This window comes from Chaetura pelagica, unplaced genomic scaffold (genome assembly GCF_000747805.2).
Source record: "Chaetura pelagica isolate M959 unplaced genomic scaffold, ChaPel_1.0 scaffold471, whole genome shotgun sequence".
NCBI lineage: Eukaryota > Metazoa > Chordata > Aves > Apodiformes > Apodidae > Chaetura > Chaetura pelagica.
Window position 1 is genome coordinate 950,037 of NW_009952430.1, and position 18,557 is coordinate 968,593.

The 18,557-nt window shown below is 52.1% G+C and overlaps 2 protein-coding genes and 1 long non-coding RNA gene across 6 annotated transcripts in view; 1 reads left to right on the top strand and 2 right to left on the bottom strand.

Annotated features, from left to right (window-relative positions):
* The window catches only part of NDEL1 (nudE neurodevelopment protein 1-like 1), an 18,511-nt gene extending 6,796 nt beyond the window's left edge, over positions 1-11,715 (top strand). The window contains exons 5-8 of one of the 2 annotated variants that reach the window (XM_010008233.1): positions 550-723; positions 1,532-1,623; positions 3,870-4,021; positions 11,517-11,715. In XM_010008233.1, coding sequence (XP_010006535.1) covers positions 550-723; positions 1,532-1,623; positions 3,870-4,021; positions 11,517-11,604 — 506 coding nt within the window. In that variant the 3' untranslated portion in view covers positions 11,605-11,715. Of the gene's footprint in view, positions 1-549; positions 724-1,531; positions 1,624-3,869; positions 4,022-7,134; positions 7,178-11,516 lie in introns of those variants that run through there. The other variant, XM_010008234.1, reaches the window with a different exon arrangement.
* Positions 11,716-14,599: 2,884 nt separating this feature from the next.
* On the bottom strand, positions 14,600-15,467 carry LOC104398182. The gene is made up of 2 exons (XR_719889.1): positions 15,352-15,467; positions 14,600-15,250 (listed from the first exon to the last, which is right to left on the bottom strand). It is a non-coding gene; the product is annotated as an uncharacterized LOC104398182 (long non-coding RNA).
* A 450-nt stretch (positions 15,468-15,917) lies between these two features.
* MYH10 (myosin, heavy chain 10, non-muscle) overlaps positions 15,918-18,557 on the bottom strand; it is a 101,367-nt gene continuing 98,727 nt past the window's right edge. For all 3 annotated transcript variants that reach the window (XM_010008237.1, XM_010008236.1, XM_010008235.1), the window contains 3 exons: positions 18,448-18,556; positions 16,831-17,003; positions 15,918-16,390 (listed from right to left, as the gene is read on the bottom strand). In XM_010008237.1, the coding sequence (XP_010006539.1) occupies positions 16,249-16,390; positions 16,831-17,003; positions 18,448-18,556 (424 nt within the window). In that variant the 3' untranslated portion in view covers positions 15,918-16,248. The remainder of the gene's footprint in view (positions 16,391-16,830; positions 17,004-18,447; position 18,557) is intronic.

An 18,557-nucleotide genomic window follows, 5' to 3' on the forward strand; every position in this document is an offset into this window, starting at 1 on the left:
ATTCCCCAGCTTCTTCCCTTGTTACTTGACCTCCCCAGCCTCTCCAGTCTGCTCTTTTACTGGTTGAAGCATCAAGAAATTGGGTGCAGCTCTTTGGCTGGTGTGGAGTCCTGTGGATTTTTAACTGGAGGAGTAACGTGGGCAACTGGAAACACCAGAATAGGTCATTCCTCCTTTTTCCAACTTTCATATGAGTAGGAGCTCAGTGTAGCTCAGCAGGCATTAGTGACCAGCTACAGTTTTTGTCACAGACTTGCCAAGGGACTCCCACTATGGATGGGGAAAACCACTGTGGCAGAGTGACCTGCTGTGGTGCTGGCTGGGACCGCTCAGCCCCCATGCTGGGAGGGCTCTGCTGCCTCTCCCCTCCCAGCTGGAACGGGAAGGGATGGTACTGGGCTGGGGTCCTTCCTGCTGGAGAAAGCCAGCAGCAGGCAATTCAGAGAGGGTTGCTACAAAGTGTGTCCTCCTCCTCCCTCCCAACAGAATTGAGGAGAGTTAGAGAATCAGTCACCAGCGTGTGGTTTTTTTTCTTCTTTCAACCCTCAGACTTACGGCAAGAGCTGGCCGTGCGGGAGAGGCAGCAGGAAGTGACCCGAAAGTCAGCTCCCAGTTCTCCCACTCTAGACTGTGAGAAGATGGATTCAGCTGTTCAGGCCTCTCTCTCCTTGCCAGCTACGCCTGTTGGAAAAGGATCAGAAAATAGTTTTCCTTCCCCAAAAGGTACACTTCGTAGAAACTGTCTCGTTGTCTGGCAGGATGTTCAGCTTGTTAACAATTTCGGACCAGGTGCTTGTTAGTGAACTTGGAGTAAATGTAGGTAGGTGTGGATCCCACATGCATTGCATAAGGTGTGTTTAGATCCTGGGGCAGCACCAGGTGCATTTAAGGAGTGTAATGACTAAAAACCACATAAAAGAAGGACAGTGAAGCTTAGATACTACTTTTGGGGGAGCGGGGATTGCACACTGCAGTGGATGCCTGGAGTAGAGTACTGCAGACGTTTGGGATTGCAGGGAGGTGCAGTGACTGGGAGTTCTGCTTAAGTGTGGAGCAGCAGTGGTGAGTAAACGATGGGCAGTAATTCTGATAGTCTAGCCTGCCTCTGTTACCACATATACTTTTCAGGGGTCCTATTTTCTTTGTGAGGTACCAAGAAGTTGGTCCAGTCCCTTTGCCCATCTGGTGGAAGGCTCTGGACAATCACAAGGATTAGCACATTATATTTGAAATTAGAAAGAGTAGATTCCAGTGGGAGCTCCAGCTGGATTAGAGGAATTGCAGGCAATAGCCTTGCAGATGGGGAGGGCATGAACTCTGTGTGTGGGTCTAATGGGAAGGACAGCAGTGGATGGGAACTAAGCTTTTTCCATGGCTAGTGACCATGTGTGTTCCTGTGAGGTAACTGTATGAATAGTCTGTAGTAGGATTTTACATTTAACTTTTCATGTAGAAGTTGATTTATTTAAACCTTAAAAGAAATGAACTGTGGAGGAGTGGAGCATATAATAACATGTGTCTGTGTCTGCAGCCATACCAAATGGATTTGGTACCAGCCCCCTTACTCCTTCAGCTAGAATATCAGCACTCAACATCGTGGGAGACCTGCTACGGAAAGTGGGGGTGAGTCTCTGTGTCCCTGTGCTGCCTCCAGCCTCGTGCACAGTTACAGCAAGGCCTTGGCCCTGCTGAGTACATGCTGTAGTTTCCAAATCATCCACATGCAGTGTTTATTATGTGATAATGTTTGGGGTTTTTTAATTATCTTGATTTGTGAAGTGGGTTACTAAGGTTCTGACGCTGATTTTCAGTGACGAAATTAATATTTGGAGTCAAAAGTTTCTCCAGCACTTTGGTTCATGGCGTTAGACACCATCAGCCACTTGTTCTCCCTTTGGGGCCTACAGCTTCCTCTGTATGGAGACCAAGGTGCAGTTCCTGTGTGGCACGGGAGAGGAGCTGGGATCACACTGCCAGTGTTTCCTCACCTGCTTGGGGAGATCTGCAACAGGTGCTGAAAATGGATCAAAATGTAGAACTCTTGGATAAGAAAGTGAGAAAATAAATGGGTAGAAAGCCAAATGTTCCCATCTGTAGTTGATGGGGAAGTGAAACTTCGTGAGCCTTTAAAGGGATTACCCTTAAGTGGGGAGGAAGTGGTTTAATCATCTGTTACAGCATTGTTTAGGGGGACAGGCTTCCCAGTTGAATGGAAACATGACTTTGGAGCTGTGAGAAGTTTGTTGTTGTGCCTCAGTGGTTAGTGTTTTGAGTGGAAGCGTGGACAGGCTCTGTGTGCAGCCTCCAGTGCTGGCTTTCCTCTGTCTCTTGGGGTTGACACTGAGACCAGCAGTAGCTGCAGAAGAGACAGTTGTTTTAGCAGAAAAATTACCTCGTTGTTCACATTTGGAGCCAGAGAGCTTGTAGCTGGTTTGAAAGGGCAGCAGGATGACTCGGGGTTACCGAGTGACATGTTTAAAATGGGATCATTGTGAGTAAGAGTCTGCAGGGGATTTAGGGAGCTTAATCACAATCCTGTGTGATTACTCTGCAAGGACAGGAAATGCCAAATAAGCAGCATGCTTCTTTCCCAGCCTGCTTTTAGACACACGCTCTGCCATTGAGACAAAATTCTAGCTCACTGCGTTTGTTTAGCAACAATTATAGGATGTTCAGGTTTACTTTGGGCTTGGCTGCTTGTTGGATGCCTCATCCCAAGCCTTACACTCCCTTTCTCTGCAGGGAGCTTTCCCTCAGCTTTCTTGCTTGCAGCTGATACAGGTCACTTGGCACAGGTCACACTGCCTATTTCCAGCTGGTAGGAGCTTTGAGACCAAGAGATAGGTTGATATCTGTGTCTTCCTGTGTAGTCACTAAGGAAGCTTACATGGCTTTCTAGAAGAAGCCTGTGTAGTGTTCAGTTAATTCTGATAGCATGTCAGTACCTATTAATGGAACCTCTTTCTGTGCAGAACAGGACCAAACCCCATGTTTGGAGAGATGAGGTTTTTTTCTCCAATGCATCCATCTGCAAGTGTGTGTGAATGTCCCACCACAGAGGGTGGATAGAGAAGTAGATTTTCTGCTGGACCAGGTGGATATTTATCAGGCTAAGCCTTAGTTTGTGGCAGACATCAGAAAGGGCAGGTGGTCTTCCTAAATGAAGGAGAGAATCAGGATTTTGGTCTCCCTCCTGCGAGGAGTCAGTGCCTGAGGCTGTCAGACAGTGCAGAGACTATCACCTTATGTAGGGGAAGAAGATCTCACTTGCTGGGAAGTAGTGGAGCTGAGGCACAGGCCATAGAGCCTGGCTTGGTCCTGCTGTCTTTGGTTCCTCCTGGTGCTGTGGCTGTAGCACCTCTTGTTCTGAAGCTTATCAGTGTGGCTTAGGAAACTGGCAACGTTTTACAGGCCAAGATTAGGAAAGAAATACTAGAAGGCATTTGCTTGGGGAAGAAAAATCAACTTTCCAAACACACAGTCCCTCCCAAAACTTGAGTACTCTGCTTGAGGCTCTTAGTCTTCTGATTAGCAAATACCAGCCTTACTGCCCCTGCTAAAGGAGGAAGTCCTGGCTTCCTTGTTTTAGGTAACTAGTGGAGAGTTGGTATGTTGTAAAATCTGAGCCCTAATGGAACCAAGTTGTGCCTGGCAGTCTGCATCAGCATCTCGTGGGGGTTTCCTGTGTGGTTGGGTGACAGAAGATGACAGCTTTGTTCCCATTTCCTTCAGTGCTTGCCCAGGGTGATCCCACTGGGGTCCTGGTTGTTGTGATCTTGGGGTTGTGACAAAGCTGGGACTCAAGCAGCAAAGTCCTTTCTCTTAATGGTATTACTTTGGTGATATCTTTTTATGTTTCCCTTTCACAGGCCTTAGAATCCAAATTAGCTGCTTGCAGGAATTTTGCAAAGGACCAGGCATCACGGAAATCCTACATTTCAGGGAATGTTACCAGTGGCATGATGAACAGCAACGGCACAAAGTACCCTCATCCGGGGCATACTTCTTTCTTTGACAAAGGGTAAGTTGGGAGATACTTCTGCCCTAAAGGGGAGTGCATTCAGAGCTACTTCTGCTACTTGGAGCAGAAGTTTTTCTTGGTTTGCTTTTAGCCCACTACAGCTTCCATCCTATAGGACAAATAATTCACAGAGCCAAAGTCTCAAGGGGATGGGGGAAGGTCAGAGTGTGATTTCTGGAAAGCACAGAGAAAAGCAAGTGATGTTGTCTCTTAGCTGGTAGAACACAGTGTATTTTCTGTCCTCTGGCCTGATCTGGCAGCTGTATTTCAGGTGATAGAACAACCCCCAGAGCAACCCCCTGGTGAAGGAGATCTCGAGTGACAGTGCTGGGGTTGCCATAGCTATCGGTGTCCTCCTGCCTTGGGAAGTACATTAACCCCAAATCTGGAGGTTGCCTTGGTGAGAACAGCTGAGGGCAGGCAGCAAATGCTCACTTGGAGGATGGGGTTGCTCTACTTCCCCCTTTGTTAGGGCAAAAGAAACGCCATTAATGGCATCATCCTGCAGGGGCAGCGGCCTCCCTGCTGGCTGTGCTGTGCGTCAGCCCTGAAGCCAGAAACTGCTTCCACTGGAAGAACTACCCCCTGTGTCTCCTGTGACTCATCTGTGGTCAGAGCTTCCTCTGGGTTGCTGTGAAGTGGTTCAGCAGGAGAAATTTCCCAGTCCCTCATAGGTCAGGGCCTGGTGCCAGTATGAGGAGCCCTGGGGAGTGGGGCAAAGAGCGTGACGGTCCTGCAGTGTTGGAAGGGGGGTTTTGAGAGCTTTGCTGTGTGTCTCTGGGCAAAACACCCTCCATGCTCCCTTCACAGAGTCTTTCATGCTAAACCTCAAGCCAATTTAATGCTAACATTCAGCACATCCTCCACCCAGAATTTACTTTTGAGAATGAAATGAGCTGTTACCAACTGAAGGAGTGCCATGTGCAGAGCAGACAAGCTGAGCTTCCTACAGTCATCCTCATTTGAGCTGAATCGTGTTGCTACGTGGGTAGCAGGGCAAGTTGCATCTTAGAAACTGGCATTCAGAGTTCTTAGAGCCACTGGTGTTTGCTGCTTTTGGAAAGGGAGACTTTAATGGAGACTTACAGTCAGTGTCATGTGCAAATCAGGCAGACCTGTGGGTTGTCTGCATTCTGCAAGGCTGAGGGTCACCCCAGCAGTGCTCACACTCACAGTGCACAGGTTGCATTTCAGGTGCAAGCTGTCAGGGTAGTTGCTAGGGAGAGATTATAGTTGTTCTGAGGAGGCAGCATGGCTGTATTGAGTTGTGGTGTGACAAATAAGCTGATTGCCATGTGGGGTGGGGGTCACTTTTAATTCAGATTGTCATCACTCTTGTTATCTGGGCTGGCTGCCTGGAGTTAGGAGCAGGTTGTAGCTGAAAGAGGCTTAGAAACCCAGCTTCCTGAAAGAGAACTTGTACAGCAGAGTTGGAGAATGTCAGTGGGCTAGATAAGGGGGTGGAAATGACTGATGTGCTTATCTGCAAGTTGTCAGAGATCCCTGCATGGCCCTGCTGCCTTGGCCCTGTCCTCTGCTCACCTCTCCCTTGCTCTTGCTCTGCTTTCCTGCCCCTGGGGATGTCTGTGCACACTGCGGGTGCTGGCAGTGCCTGATCCATGTCCATGTTTCCCAGCACCCTGTCATGGCTGCAGCTGGAAGCTAAACCAGCCCCTCAGCTGGCCGAGGGCAGCCCTGTCCTGCCCCAGGCTGCAGCCCTGGCCATGCTGGCACATGGATCTGAAGTGTGCTGTGGTGGCTGGGCACAAGGGGCTGAGTCAAGCCTTGCCCTTTCTTCCCCCCTCTCTTCTTCCTCTTCTCTCTCCAGCCCCTGTACTCTCCACCCTGCCCCTAATTGTTGCTGGAACCTGAAACAGCCACATGTGATCATAGATCCAGTCCCATCTGCTGCCACTGCCTAAGAAACAGCTGGTTGGTGGATAGTGGGATGGGGGTAGAGGAAACTCAGCCATATCATTATAGGTCCCTTTACTTCCCTTCCTCTGACACCTTCTTGGTTAAAATGTTTGAGAAGTCTCAGTCTCCCATCAAACACCTGCTCTTTGCTTGCTGAGTGGTGCTGAGCAGGCAGCTGTGGGTAGCGATAGGCAGGAGCTGGCATAGAGGGGCAGAGGGAGGAGAAATCCCCTGAGCATGGCTGTGGGGGAAGCCTGGATGACAGCTGGGCTTGCACTGAGGCTCTGCTGGAGAATTGGAACAGTCAGGACTTACCTACTTGTTGAGGTTTTTTAAAGCTCAACCAAGTCTGGTGTAAGATCACTTGCCTGCAGACTTGTTCCTTCAGGAACACGGTCCTTATGCATGGCAGAACAGCACCTGAGGAGGTTTTCAGACAGATACTGATTTATTGATTTAATTTATTTTTTTTTTCTGTTGTAATTGTTCTTGAATGATAATTAACTTGGATCCAGTTAGGGAACATAACAGCTCTGACCTTGATGGGCTCCGCAGAGGTCTGGCACTTGAACAGCAGAGCTGAGACAGCCTGTGAGGCAACATGGGGTGTTTGTTCCCTGGGGCATTAACTCCTTGTTCACTGCTCCCCTTCATGCTTTCTTGAATGTCCAGTCCTTGTACCTGATGTTTATTCTTAGGTTATTTGTGAATCTCTTGGGCTTTGTTTTAACAGAACAAGGCAAAGTCGGAGAAGTGCTGCTTGCCCACTTCCAGCAGTCCCGTGAGGCACAGAGGTGTATTTACACAGCAGACAGGGTTGTCCACAACCCTGATTGTGGGTTGTTTCCCAACATCAAGGTTGGGAAATCAGGGTCTTTTTTTCCTGTTCCCTCATCCACCTTATCAAAAAATGACCCACAATTCCCCTTTTTCCAGGGACATTCTGATGCAGGTGAGTAATCCCGTGTCCTGCCACGTGCTTTGCAACGCTCCAGGCTTCCCTCTGGGTCAGGCACTTCCAGCAGTGAAATGCACCATGCAGGGCAGGGTCTCATCATGCAGAGGTCAAAGAGGAGAGAGAGAGATCTAGTGAGGGTTAGTTCAACACCTTTGCTTTGCCCTATTTCTTGCATCCAGGGTTATGCCCAAGAGTGTCTTTATTGTGTGCATAACCTGTTTCAATTTTTCTCCACTAGGCGTGAAAAGGTCATATTCCCCACCTTGGTCATGGGTAAATGAATTAATTCATTTGCAATGATGAGCTGCATGTGTTTTAACTCGGTGCTTGGAGGTGCAGAGTTGGTGCTAACTGCATGGGGTAGTTCTGTGAGCACTGAGACTAACTGTCCCTGCTCAGAGCCTGTCACCTCTCTCCTCACTTCAGATGAACTCTCTGGTGCTGTAACCTGTTGCAACCATCAGCCTGCCTGTGCTTGCTCTCCTGCTCTAGTTAGTAGCTCTTCACATGCATGTTTCTGATGGAATCTATCACATGAGAGGTACAGGCTGAAGTACCACTGCTGTTAATTGACTTGATTTTGAAAGGCAGTTTGCCCCTGGGCCGTGTTTCTCTCTGTGCAGTTGGCCCCCGGTGGTGACAGGGGGGCAGGCAAAGGCAGAGCCCTGCTGAGCCAGCCAGGGTTACAGGGCAAGGGGAGGACAGGGTGCTCCTTCTCGGTGCCACTGTCCCTGCCTGCCACAGCCGTGCCCCAGCAGCACAGGGCCAGCAGGTGGCTCAGGAAGGGGATCCAGGGGCCCCCTGCAGGAATGGTCTGCAAGCAGCCAAGGGTTGGACAGTGTGACAAACGCTCCAGGCTCCCTCAAGAGGGCAAAGAAAAGTGCAGGTCCTACCAGCCTTCTCTGCCACAGCCATGTCCCCATCCTCCTCCTTACAACTCCACACGAGATGTTCCTCAACCTCCTTGTGCTGTTACAGCTGCTTGGGAGAGTTAGTGATGTGTTTTAAAGCACCAACCTGCTTGAAAACTCACTTTTTTTTTTTTATGGGGCTGGTCTCCAAGTATGCTTTGATCACATCCTCCTCAGGCTGGGCTATTCAACTGCAGGAGAATCTTCTCCTGAGGTGTTGTTGGATATGTAAAGAGTTCTGGAGATAAGGTGCCAAGTACAAAATATACCTTGAAATAAAGATTAATGAGTAAAAATCTATCTTTAGCAATGACAGGGCAGAGTGAGCAGTTGGAAATGGGCACAAGGTCCACACCACTGTAAGGACAGGCAGTCAGGAACATCCATCAGAAACTCCTGCAGGGAACATTTCCAGCAGGGACTGGTGCTTTTGGCTCCCTTTGGAGCACCCTGGAGCCCAGTTTCTCAGGAAGCCCAGAGCAAGGGCACAGGCCCTACAGAGCAGGTCAGGTCTGAGAGGAAACAAGACAGAAGGAGAAGACAACTGACCTGGCTGGGACTGATCCCTGGAAGCAGGTTTCTGGGCCATGGGCAATGTCAGCTCCATGCAGCAGCCCCACACAAGTGCCAGGCCCAAGGCTGGAGGCTCATGTTCCTCCTGGTCCTGCCTCAGACCTGGGAGACAGAGCACAAGGACTTCTCAGCTCACTTCTGGGAGGCTAGGCAGGAGTCATCCAGTACATTTTCTTTGTTGTGTTGGTTGTTTTTTTTTACAGTTGCTGTGTTTAATGTATCTTATTTTCCTTGAACTTTGCCTCTAACTGCAGTAATGTTGATTTCTTTCCCTTTTTTGTGCATTTTCATGTTACCAACAGAAATCCATGACTAGGTAAGACCTCAGTAGGCTCAGCCATAATGCCAGCTTTCAGTATCCCCCCCAGTTGCTGCTACTATTTGAAGCCTTATCCTGTGCCCCACTTAAAGAACCAGCTTTCTGCAAACCACCACTGTGTCTCTGCAAGTTTGGGCTGGCAGGATGCAAAGAATGATGCAGGTAACTGCTTCCAGGAGCTGATCCTGGGAGAACCTGCCACAAAGCAGCACCCTGCCCTGCCTTCCTGCTCTGGTTTTTTAATTAGCAAACAGTGAGGAAGCCTCAAAAGGCTTCTATATGGGCTTTCTATCATTTCCATCTTCAGCAGAAAGACCTCATGTCTCCCTTGTGCAGCTGTGCTGTGAGCAGTCCCCACCCTGTGCTGGTCAGCACTTGAAACACTTCACCCTTGCATCCTCCTGCTGCCCTGGCTCTGGGATGGGGCTTGTTCTCCCTTCTTGTTCCAGACATCACTGGATTAGTTGTGACACAGGTGATTTTGGCAGAGTTCTGTCATCTCTGGGTGGCATCTGTGCCAAGTGTCTGATCCTTTTGTGGCTTCTGGCCTCGTTTGTGTACCTCTGGGAGATGGAAATGGGCTCCCAAGCTGCTAGACATGGCTCTGAGCAGGAGCTGAGGAGGGTTAGAGATGTGGTGCTTCATTTAGAAGGAGGAACTGCCTGCAGAGGCAGGTCTGTGGGATGGTGGTGGCTGTAGGGAGGTGTTCTCTCAACAGGCAGTGCTGGAAACCCAGTTTAGAAGCAGTTGGTGCCTCAGAAATAGCAATATTTAAGAAGTTTGTACTGCTGTGCCCATCCCTGGTGTAGCACCATGTGCTGACATGGTGTGTTGGGTCTGGAGGCGAGTGCAGGACGTCAGCAGAGGGAGCTGCCGGGGCTGGAGCCCTGCAGGGATGTGCACCTTCTGGTGCAGGGACCTAGGACAGCTCTCTGTTGGGTCATGTCCCTGTGGATTGGCTGGTGGCGCAGGGCTGTGCTGGTGTCCTGGGGGAGAGTTGTCCCCTCCTGTTGTGCAGTGCTGGGGGCATCGTTGGGCTGCAGGGATGTTACCACGGGAATCTGTCCTGGCAACGTGTTGAGATTTTTAGCTCTTCACCTGCTCCTCTGGCAGGATTCTGTCCCTGCCCAGTGCCCTGGCAGCTCTGCTGGCTTTGCTGCCTGGGCTTTTGCATCCCTGGTCCTGGAGGTGCAGGGTCACTGTGGGAAGGGGAGTGTGGAACAGCCCTGCTGTGTCCTGAGCCCCCCACAGCTGAGCTGCTGCCACATCTGTCCCTCAGGTGGTGATGGCACCCGGCACAGCCTGGGACCCTAGAGTCACCAGCTCCCTGCTTGGCTTCTCCCTTGTCAGCAGAGCCCTTCTGCTTCTCCTCTTGCCTTTAATTGCTGCAGCAGAGGCTGTCCCTGAAGTGTCCCCTCTCCCAGGGATAGCTCTGCTGAGAGACATCCCAGTGGCATCTTGAGTGGTGCAGGTGGTTGGGGCAAAGCTGGTGAGGAGCTGGTGAGGTGCTGCAGAGGCTCTTCTTGGGAGTAGGTGGACATGGAGGCAGGGACCTGTGCTGCCTTGCAGAGCTGTGGGGCTTCTCTCCCCACCCTTGGTATTACAAACCCAGCCACCCGGGCAGGGTGCTGGTCTGGGGACAGGGGTGGGGGTGGCCGTGCTGACCTGATACAGGGACATAATCACTTCTGGTTGTCAAGGCTGTGGTGGTGGTGAGCCTGGGCAGACACTGAGTGTTGAGTCTAATTACAGAAGGTCCATCAAAGCCATAACAGAGTAGAGCTAGAAAAGCTTTTAAGCCTCACGTGCTTCTCTCCCAGCCCACCAGAAAGCCAGGTTCTCCACTCCTTCACTTCTTCCAGTATCCTGTGGAAGGAGGGAACCTGTGGATCCTGGGGGTGTGGAGGCACCCGCAGCACCCCAGCTGGGGGTACTGGGCTCTGCCGTGCCTGTGTCCATCCTCTCACTGGGCAGAGCTGGCAGAGCAGGACCAGGGGACAACACGGGTGGAGTGTCCCCAGCAGGGGACCGAGCTCCTCCGGTGCGTGTCCCTGCCTGCGGGTGAGCACCGGCCCCAGGGGACCTTGTCGCTGCAGGGTGAGGGATGCAGCCCGGAGGGAGGAGCAGGGCCCGGCTCCCAGCTGCTGGTGGTGGGCAGAGCTGAGCGGTGCCATCTCCTGGGGCTGCTCCTCACTTACCGGCCTGTCTCTTGTTGCTCCATAGGGCAGGAAACGGCTTTGATCAAGGTCCCCCCGGCCTTGGCGCCTCTCGATCTGGTTGTCAAGGCTGTGGTGGTGGTGAGCCTGGGCAGACACTGAGTGTTGAGTCTAATTACAGAAGGTCCATCAAAGCCATAACAGAGTAGAGCTAGAAAAGCTTTTAAGCCTCACGTGCTTCTCTCCCAGCCCACCAGAAAGCCAGGTTCTCCACTCCTTCACTTCTTCCAGTATCCTGTGGAAGGAGGGAACCTGTGGATCCTGGGGGTGTGGAGGCACCCACAGCCCCTGCAGCACCCCAGCTGGGGGTACTGCATTGGTCCGTGCCTGTGTCCATCCTCTCACTGGGCAGAGCTGGCAGAGCAGGACCAGGGGACAACACGGGTGGAGTGTCCCCAGCAGGGGACCGAGCTCCTCCGGTGCGTGTCCCTGCCTGCGGGTGAGCACCGGCCCCAGGGGACCTTGTCGCTGCAGGGTGAGGGATGCAGCCCGGAGGGAGGAGCAGGGCCCGGCTCCCAGCTGCTGGTGGTGGGCAGAGCTGAGCGGTGCCATCTCCTGGGGCTGCTCCTCACTTACCGGCCTGTCTCTTGTTGCTCCATAGGGCAGTAAACGGCTTTGATCAAGGTCCCCCCGGCCTGGGAGCCTCTCGACCATCCTCAGCGCCTGGAATGCTCCCCCTGAGCGTATGAGCCCGTGGGAGGTCGTGTTCGGACTTGGGGATGCTTTTCTCAGCCCAGCACCAGAACTGCTCCCGACTCCTCCCCATCCCGCCCCGCTGGAACACGACCCGCCCCGCGATGCCGGAAGGGACCCTCGTGCTCACGGCCCTTCGTGTCCTTTTAATACAGATTATTTCCTTCCTCCCGTTGCTGTAGCAGACGTTCTCTGTCCTGGCCCCACGCCCTGTGCTGCACAGGCAGGAGTCCTGCTCGCCAGCCCTCTCGGCCCCTTTGCCTTCTGTATTCTCTAACAGGTTTGGTGTGACAGGCAGGGTGGCTGCTCCTCTGCCAGGCTCCCCCTTCTCCCAGCCTCTGCTCCCTAGGAGTGCGGCTGCAGTCCCGTGAGAGGAGCCCTGGGAGGAGCTGTGCAGTGGCACTTGGGACATTGGTACCCGGAACTGGGGCCAGGTAGGTGACTGAGTTCCCGCAGTCAGTGAATCCCTGGAGCGTGTCCCTCCTGCCGGGGCTGGTAGGGGGATGTGTCCCTGCAGCTCCGGGGGGCAGGGCAGGGCACTGGGGTGACCGTCAGGGGTCTGGCACAGAGGGTGGCAGCATCACCTGCCCTGGCAGGGCTGGGGCAGGGGGCAGGAAGGTGTTCATGGGCTGCAGCATCTCCCCCTGCCCAGGGACCTGACCCAGGTTCCCTGCCCCACCGTCCCAGCTTTCTTGCCCTACTGTCCCCAGCCTTCAGCAGCCCAATTTCCACACCACAACAGGAACTCCACGAGAGCTTAGAAAGCCACTACTCCCAACTGGCTGCAATGCCCATGAAACCTCCTCCCCAGACCCCATCACCCCCCCACCCATGTTCTGAGCTGTGTAATATAGGGCTGGATGTTCCAGCGTCACCCTCAGGCCTCTGTGACAAGTGTTGGGTGACCCTGCACCTTGTGGGGCTTTCGAGCAACGTCCTTTGTGCAGTTTCTCTGTCTGTATGTGCCTCAGAGTCAGTGGATTATTTTAAAATGAACCAACAAACCCAGGCAGGGTTTGATCTGTGGGTTTAGGAATCATCGTTCCCAGTCTGGTCCATCACCTTCAGTTGGCTCTGCAGCTCCAAGCTGGTTTATTTACAAGCGCTGAGAAAAACCACTGGTCCCAGCAGCAGGGAGGTGGGGAACCCCCCCCCCCTTTGCTGTTGGGGCTCCTCTGGTTCCTCCTTTCCTGTGCATCCTCTGCTGCATTTGACTGTTTACATTTGTTTTCTTGTACATAGGTTTGTAAACATAATATCTTTGCCTAAGATCTTTGTACATAACTTGGGCTTTGTAGCTTTATTTATTCAGAATCTCTAAGCATGTTGCAGTAGGACCTTGTACCCAAAACCCCCCGGGGACACAACTGGGGGTTCAAAACAAGACACACCAGAAACAAACGCGACTCATCTTCCAAAAATAAAAAGTTCTTTTAATGTGGAATCAGTGGATTTTGCAGAACCGGTGGCACTGGGTGTGTTTTGTCATTGGTCTGGTTGCAGTAATGAAGGTGACACCCCCCCCCCCAAAAAAAACCCAAAACAAAACCCCACACAAACACCACACAAGCAGAGGGCAGAATTGCTGGTACCGCCTTCACCCTCCCAAGGGAAGATGGAAAGGGACTGAGGAAGAGACAAACTTCAGAAACTGAAAATAGAAACAAATTTACTGTGACACAGGAAAAAGGGTAAAACCTGGGGGAAGAACAGGTGAGTATTTATATACAAAACCCATCTCAGGGCCAGCAGGGATGTGGGACACGGGACATGCCGGGACATGGGACACGGGGCCACTCCAGGGGAGAAGTCCAGACTTCCCAGCACCTGGTGGTTTCTGGAGCAGCACGTTGGAAGCCAACATGGAAAGGAGCAGGAAGAAGGAAGCAGCTTCCGGCTCTCCCTGCTTTGCTAGATTGTGCCAGGGAGGGGGTGGGAACACTGACCCACCCAGTCCTTCATGGTCCTGAGGACCCTCTGTCTTGAGGTGTCACTGGGCCAGGCTCTCCCAAACTATCCCAGCCATGGAGGGCTGGACTGGCCGTGCTGGCCCCGCAGCTCCTGTGCCTCGTTCCCTGCAGTCCTGCTCCAGAGTTCCAGTTGTGCAGGGAGGGAACAGGTGGGGCTGAGCCAACACTTCCCTCAGCTGCAGCTGCTGCTCCAGGCACTGGAAGTCCTGGCAGCTCAACTGAGCCCTGGGGCTCAAGATTTGAGTTGGGGAAAGACAGGACAAGGGGAACAGTTTCAAATTGAGAGATGCAGATGAGAACAGGAAGAAAATCCCATTTCCTGTGAGGGTGGTGAGGCACTGGAATGGGTTGCCCAGAGGAGCTGAGGGTGCCCCATCCCTGAAGGGTTGAGGGGCAGGTTGGCTGGGGTGCCTTGGGGCCCCCTCATCGCAGCCAACCCTCCCTTCCCTGCCAAAGACCCCCAGGTAAGAGGGAGCTGTTCCTGCACAGCCTGGGCCTTCTGTGATTGCGTGGCAGGAAAAGCCCTTCCACATCCCTCGACCTCTTCCCAGCACCGTGTTGGAGGAGACACTGAACAGCCCCTTGGTGCTCAGGGGTTCCCAGAGCCCTGGCCAAGCAGCTGGAAGAAGAGGCACCACTGGAAGGGGCAGAGACACTCCCACTAAACCACCTCCAGCTGCCCTGGGCAGGAGTTCCCAGCCAGGAGCTTCCAGCCCCCAGGGTACAGGTCCCAGTCTGGGGGGGGGGGCAGCAAACTGGGGGTTCTGCCCAACAGGCTTCATCAAACATTAAATTTAACTGATTTAACTGAAATTGACCTGTTAAAGGCCGAGCTGGGGGCTGGGGCTGTGCTGGGACAGCAGCTCAGAGCTCCCCTTGTGCTCCAGCTGGGCTTGCAATTTGAGTTGAAAGGCAAAGGCTCAGCCCTGACCAGGCCATTGATGCTGTACTGAGGTGAAAATAAAAGAAAGAAAAACCACAAACCCCCAAGCAAACAAAAGAGGAAGAAGGGAAAAGCAGCTTCCAGTCATATTCTTGTTTATTAAGGTCTATGCCAGCCTCAGGAGAAAGCTCTTCCTGTAAGTAACCAGAGCAGGCGGCCGCATCTAGAATGAATAAATTTATTGTCTTACAAAAATCATTGTCTAGAAATATGGGTATACAAGAAAACAAGATATTTGCAGTCAGATGCCTGGTGGTCAACAGCCAGTTTGATTAAAAATACCCAAACACACACAACAAAACCTTTGCGACAGATGTTAAAGCTTTTAACCAAAAAAAAAAAAGGAAATCCATGTCTTTCTTGAGCATGTGGCAGAGGAAGTTTCCTAGTTAACACTGATTCATTTTCACTAATATCAATAATACCACTTGGACTAGAGAGGTACATGATATGAAGCACAGTCAAAATTAATACATTAAATCATTGTTATATAGGCAAATTATATATGTAACATTGTCTTAGTACTGTAGTGTCTAAGGCACTTTCTGTAGTGTCAGGTTTTCAGCTATTTCAACAAAAGGAAACACTAACTACTCGCTGTAATACTGTTCAAAATAAAAAACAACAACAACAACAACAAAAAAGAAAAGGATTCACATCCACTGGCATGTTAACTCTAGGCAGGCAACCCCCTCGCTGAGCCCTGTGTGGTGCCAGTGGCCAGAGGGGCTGGTGGCCCAGCTCCCTGCTGGGGCCAGGCTGGCTGCTCAGGGAGCTCAGCAGCCTCCTCCCTGGGTGCAGACACTGGGCTCCACATCCTGAGGACTCACTCAGCCCTAAGTGAATAAATTAATGTTGCCTGCGTGGTGTGTTTTTGTTTTCCACTGGTGTTCACATTGTATTTAGCCTGAATATTTACACAGCTCTGCGGGGGGTGGGAGGGGCAGAAGTGCTGTACAGATGAGGGAAGGTGACTCTCTCAGTTTGCCTGTACTGCAGGAACACTCACTGATGGAGCAGGTGCTGAGAACACTTCAAAATGGTATTGGGAGGTTCAAAAAAAACAAAAAACCAAAAAAAAAGGACACTACTCATTCATCCCTACATTTCCCTCTAACACTCCCCCCCCAAGGCCTTTTCACAGTTCACTCGCTGATTTGTGTGCTGATCACAACACTGAGGAGAAAAGAAAGATACAGGTGCAGTTTGGTCTTCAGGGATCCAAGAGACTCAACACAGCCCAGGGCCACCTGAGCACAGAAGGAACAGAAGGATGTTGTCTGTAGGACAAAGCATGCACAGTCATGACAAGGGGGCTGTCCCAACCACCTACCCCTCTGGGAATGAAGTTTCTGTATTGGTAAAAACAAAACACACAAAAAAAAAAAAACACCCCAAGTTTCATCCTTCACATGATGCTTTATAAAATGGCTTTACAATGAGTATCTGGAAAAGAGATGCACTGAACAGAGACGATCCCATTTTGTTTACTATATATAAAAAAAAAGCAGTTGTACCTATATCTGAAGCAGGGTACAGTAATGGTGAGGCTGGAGAGCCTTAAGACATAGTTGACCTATGATAAGTAACCTTGTAGCGTGCCGACGTCTGGTAAGGCAGATTTAGGGCCACAAGGCAGTTGGGTGGTCAGGGAAGTCCTCCTCCTCCTCCTCCCCCTGCCCACGGTGGTGCCAGAGGTCTCTGCATGCAGTGGGTGGGACAGGGCTCTACTCGGCGGGCGCTGCCGGCGCCTCGTTCACGTCGCTGCCTTTGCTCTCCGCATCATCGTCCGAGAGCTCCAGGGAGGCCCCTTCGATGTGCAGCTGGCGCCTCCCAGACCGACTGGAGAAGGTGATGGGACCTCCCCTCCTGCCAACAACATGGGTAGGAGATGCTGATGGGTCACATCTCGCTGACAACCCCTTGGGTGAAGAAATTCTTCCTAACATCCAACATCTCGACCTCCCTCGGTGCAACTTGAGGCCATCACCTCTTGTCCTATCACTTCTAACTTACTGAACAGCCCAAGCTCCACCTCTTTATAATCTCCTGGAAGGGCTGGACAGGGAACCTGCTCATCACCTGCTCACTGGTGCAGCATGAGCAGCTCTCCATGCAAAGATACACATCCCTGTTATCACCACCAGGCTCGGTCACCAGGTCCCAGCAGGTTCCAGTTTGGCCCAGCACAGCAGCCCTGCTCCTGCAGCGCCGCAGCTGGAAGCTCCCCAGGGAACCCGAATTCTGGGGACACCCTGTGGGCACAGGAGGGCTCAGACAACGCCCTGCCTGCTGCTGGCACCACCTACCTTAGCCTGTTCTTCAGGGTGCTGACCTCCCGGCTCAGGCCCTCGTTGGCCTCCGTGGCATCGTCCAGTTCCCGCTGGAGTTTGCGCCGGGAGGCGTTTGCACGTGTGGCCTCCTCCTCAGCCTCCTCCAGCTGGCGTTTCAGCTGCTTCATCCTGGCATTTGCCTTTTCCATCTAAAACACAAAACCAGGCCGTCAGGATCAAACTCAGCACCCCCCACCATTTGGGAGGTGCTCCTTGCCCACCCCAGCTGGAGAGGAACCTCCAGTCTCCCCACAGACTCCAGGGTGATCTCACAGAATTGTCAGAGGTGGAAGGGAGATCATCTTGAGTTGGAGAGCTGGAGATCATCTAGCCCAACTAAAGCAGGATCCCCTGGAGCACTTTACCCAGGGCTGCATCCAGGTGGGTTTGGAATAGAATCATAGAACCATTCAGGTTGGAAAAGCCCCTTGGGATCACCCAGTCCAACCATCGTCCCTGCTCTACAAAGTTCTCCCCTAAACCACATCCACCAACACCACATCCAAACGACCCTTCAACACACCCAGGGGTGGTGACTCCACCACCTCCCTGGGCAGCCTCTTCCAGTCTCTAACCACTCTTGCTGTCTTTTTTTTCCTAATGTCCAGTCTAAACCTCCCCTGGTGCAGCTCAAGGCCATTCCCTCTTGTTCTGTCACTAATTACCTTGTGTTCCCCAGGATGGGCTCCTCTGGGGACCTTGCTTTCCCCCCACGTCGCTGCAGCTCCAGCTCCCACAGGGCTGGTTTGGGCAACACAATTGATTGCGCTCAATAGGCTCCTTCAAGTGTTCTTCATCAGATTGATTCTCTAGGCCCTTCCCCAGCTTCCTTGCCCTCCTCTGTCCTTGCTCCAGCACCTCGAGATCTCTCTTGAATTGAGGTGCCCAAAACTGGACCCAACACTCCAGATGTGGCCTCACCAGTGCTGAGCAAAAGGGGACAATCACCTCTCTACTCCTCCAGAATTTCTCCAGAGAAGGAGACTCCACCCCCTCCCTGGGCAGCCTGTCCCAGGGCTCTGTCACTCTCACTGTAAAGAAGTTTTTCCTCCTATTTCAATATCACTTCCCATGTTCCAGCCTGTGCCCGTTGCCCCTCGTCCTGTCCCTGGGCACTGCTGAGCAGAGTCTGGCTCCAATCTCTCTGCACCCACCCTTAGACATTTACAGGCATTGATAAGGTTTCTCTTACGTCTTCTCTCCAGGCTGAATAGTCCCAGCTCCCTCAGCCTTTCCTCATCAGGGAGATGCTCCAATCATCTTTGTTGCCCTCTGCTGGCCTCTCTCCAGCAGTTCCCTGTCTCTCTTGAACGGGGGAACCCAGAACTGGACACAGTTCTCCAGATGTGGCCTCACCAGGGCAGAACAGAGGGGGAAACTTGAAATGCAGCAGAGCTCCTGGGTCTGGGATGCCAGGATACATAATGGCCCATCCCACAGGAGTGCTCTGACTGCTGGTCTAGTGATCAAGCCAGGGGTTCCCTCAAATGTTTTCATTGAAATGCTTCTTAACAAAGGCCTTTTTACTCCAAGTATGGTTTGATTTGCCTTTGCTGAGAAACAGACCTCAAAAGCCAAGCCCCCTCCACCCACCTGCTCCTTGTACTGGTCTGCGTGTCGACGTTCATCCTCCACCTGCATGAAAACTTCCTTCAGCTTCTTCTCTGTACGACGCACCAGTTTGTTAGCAGCTGCTCTTTCCC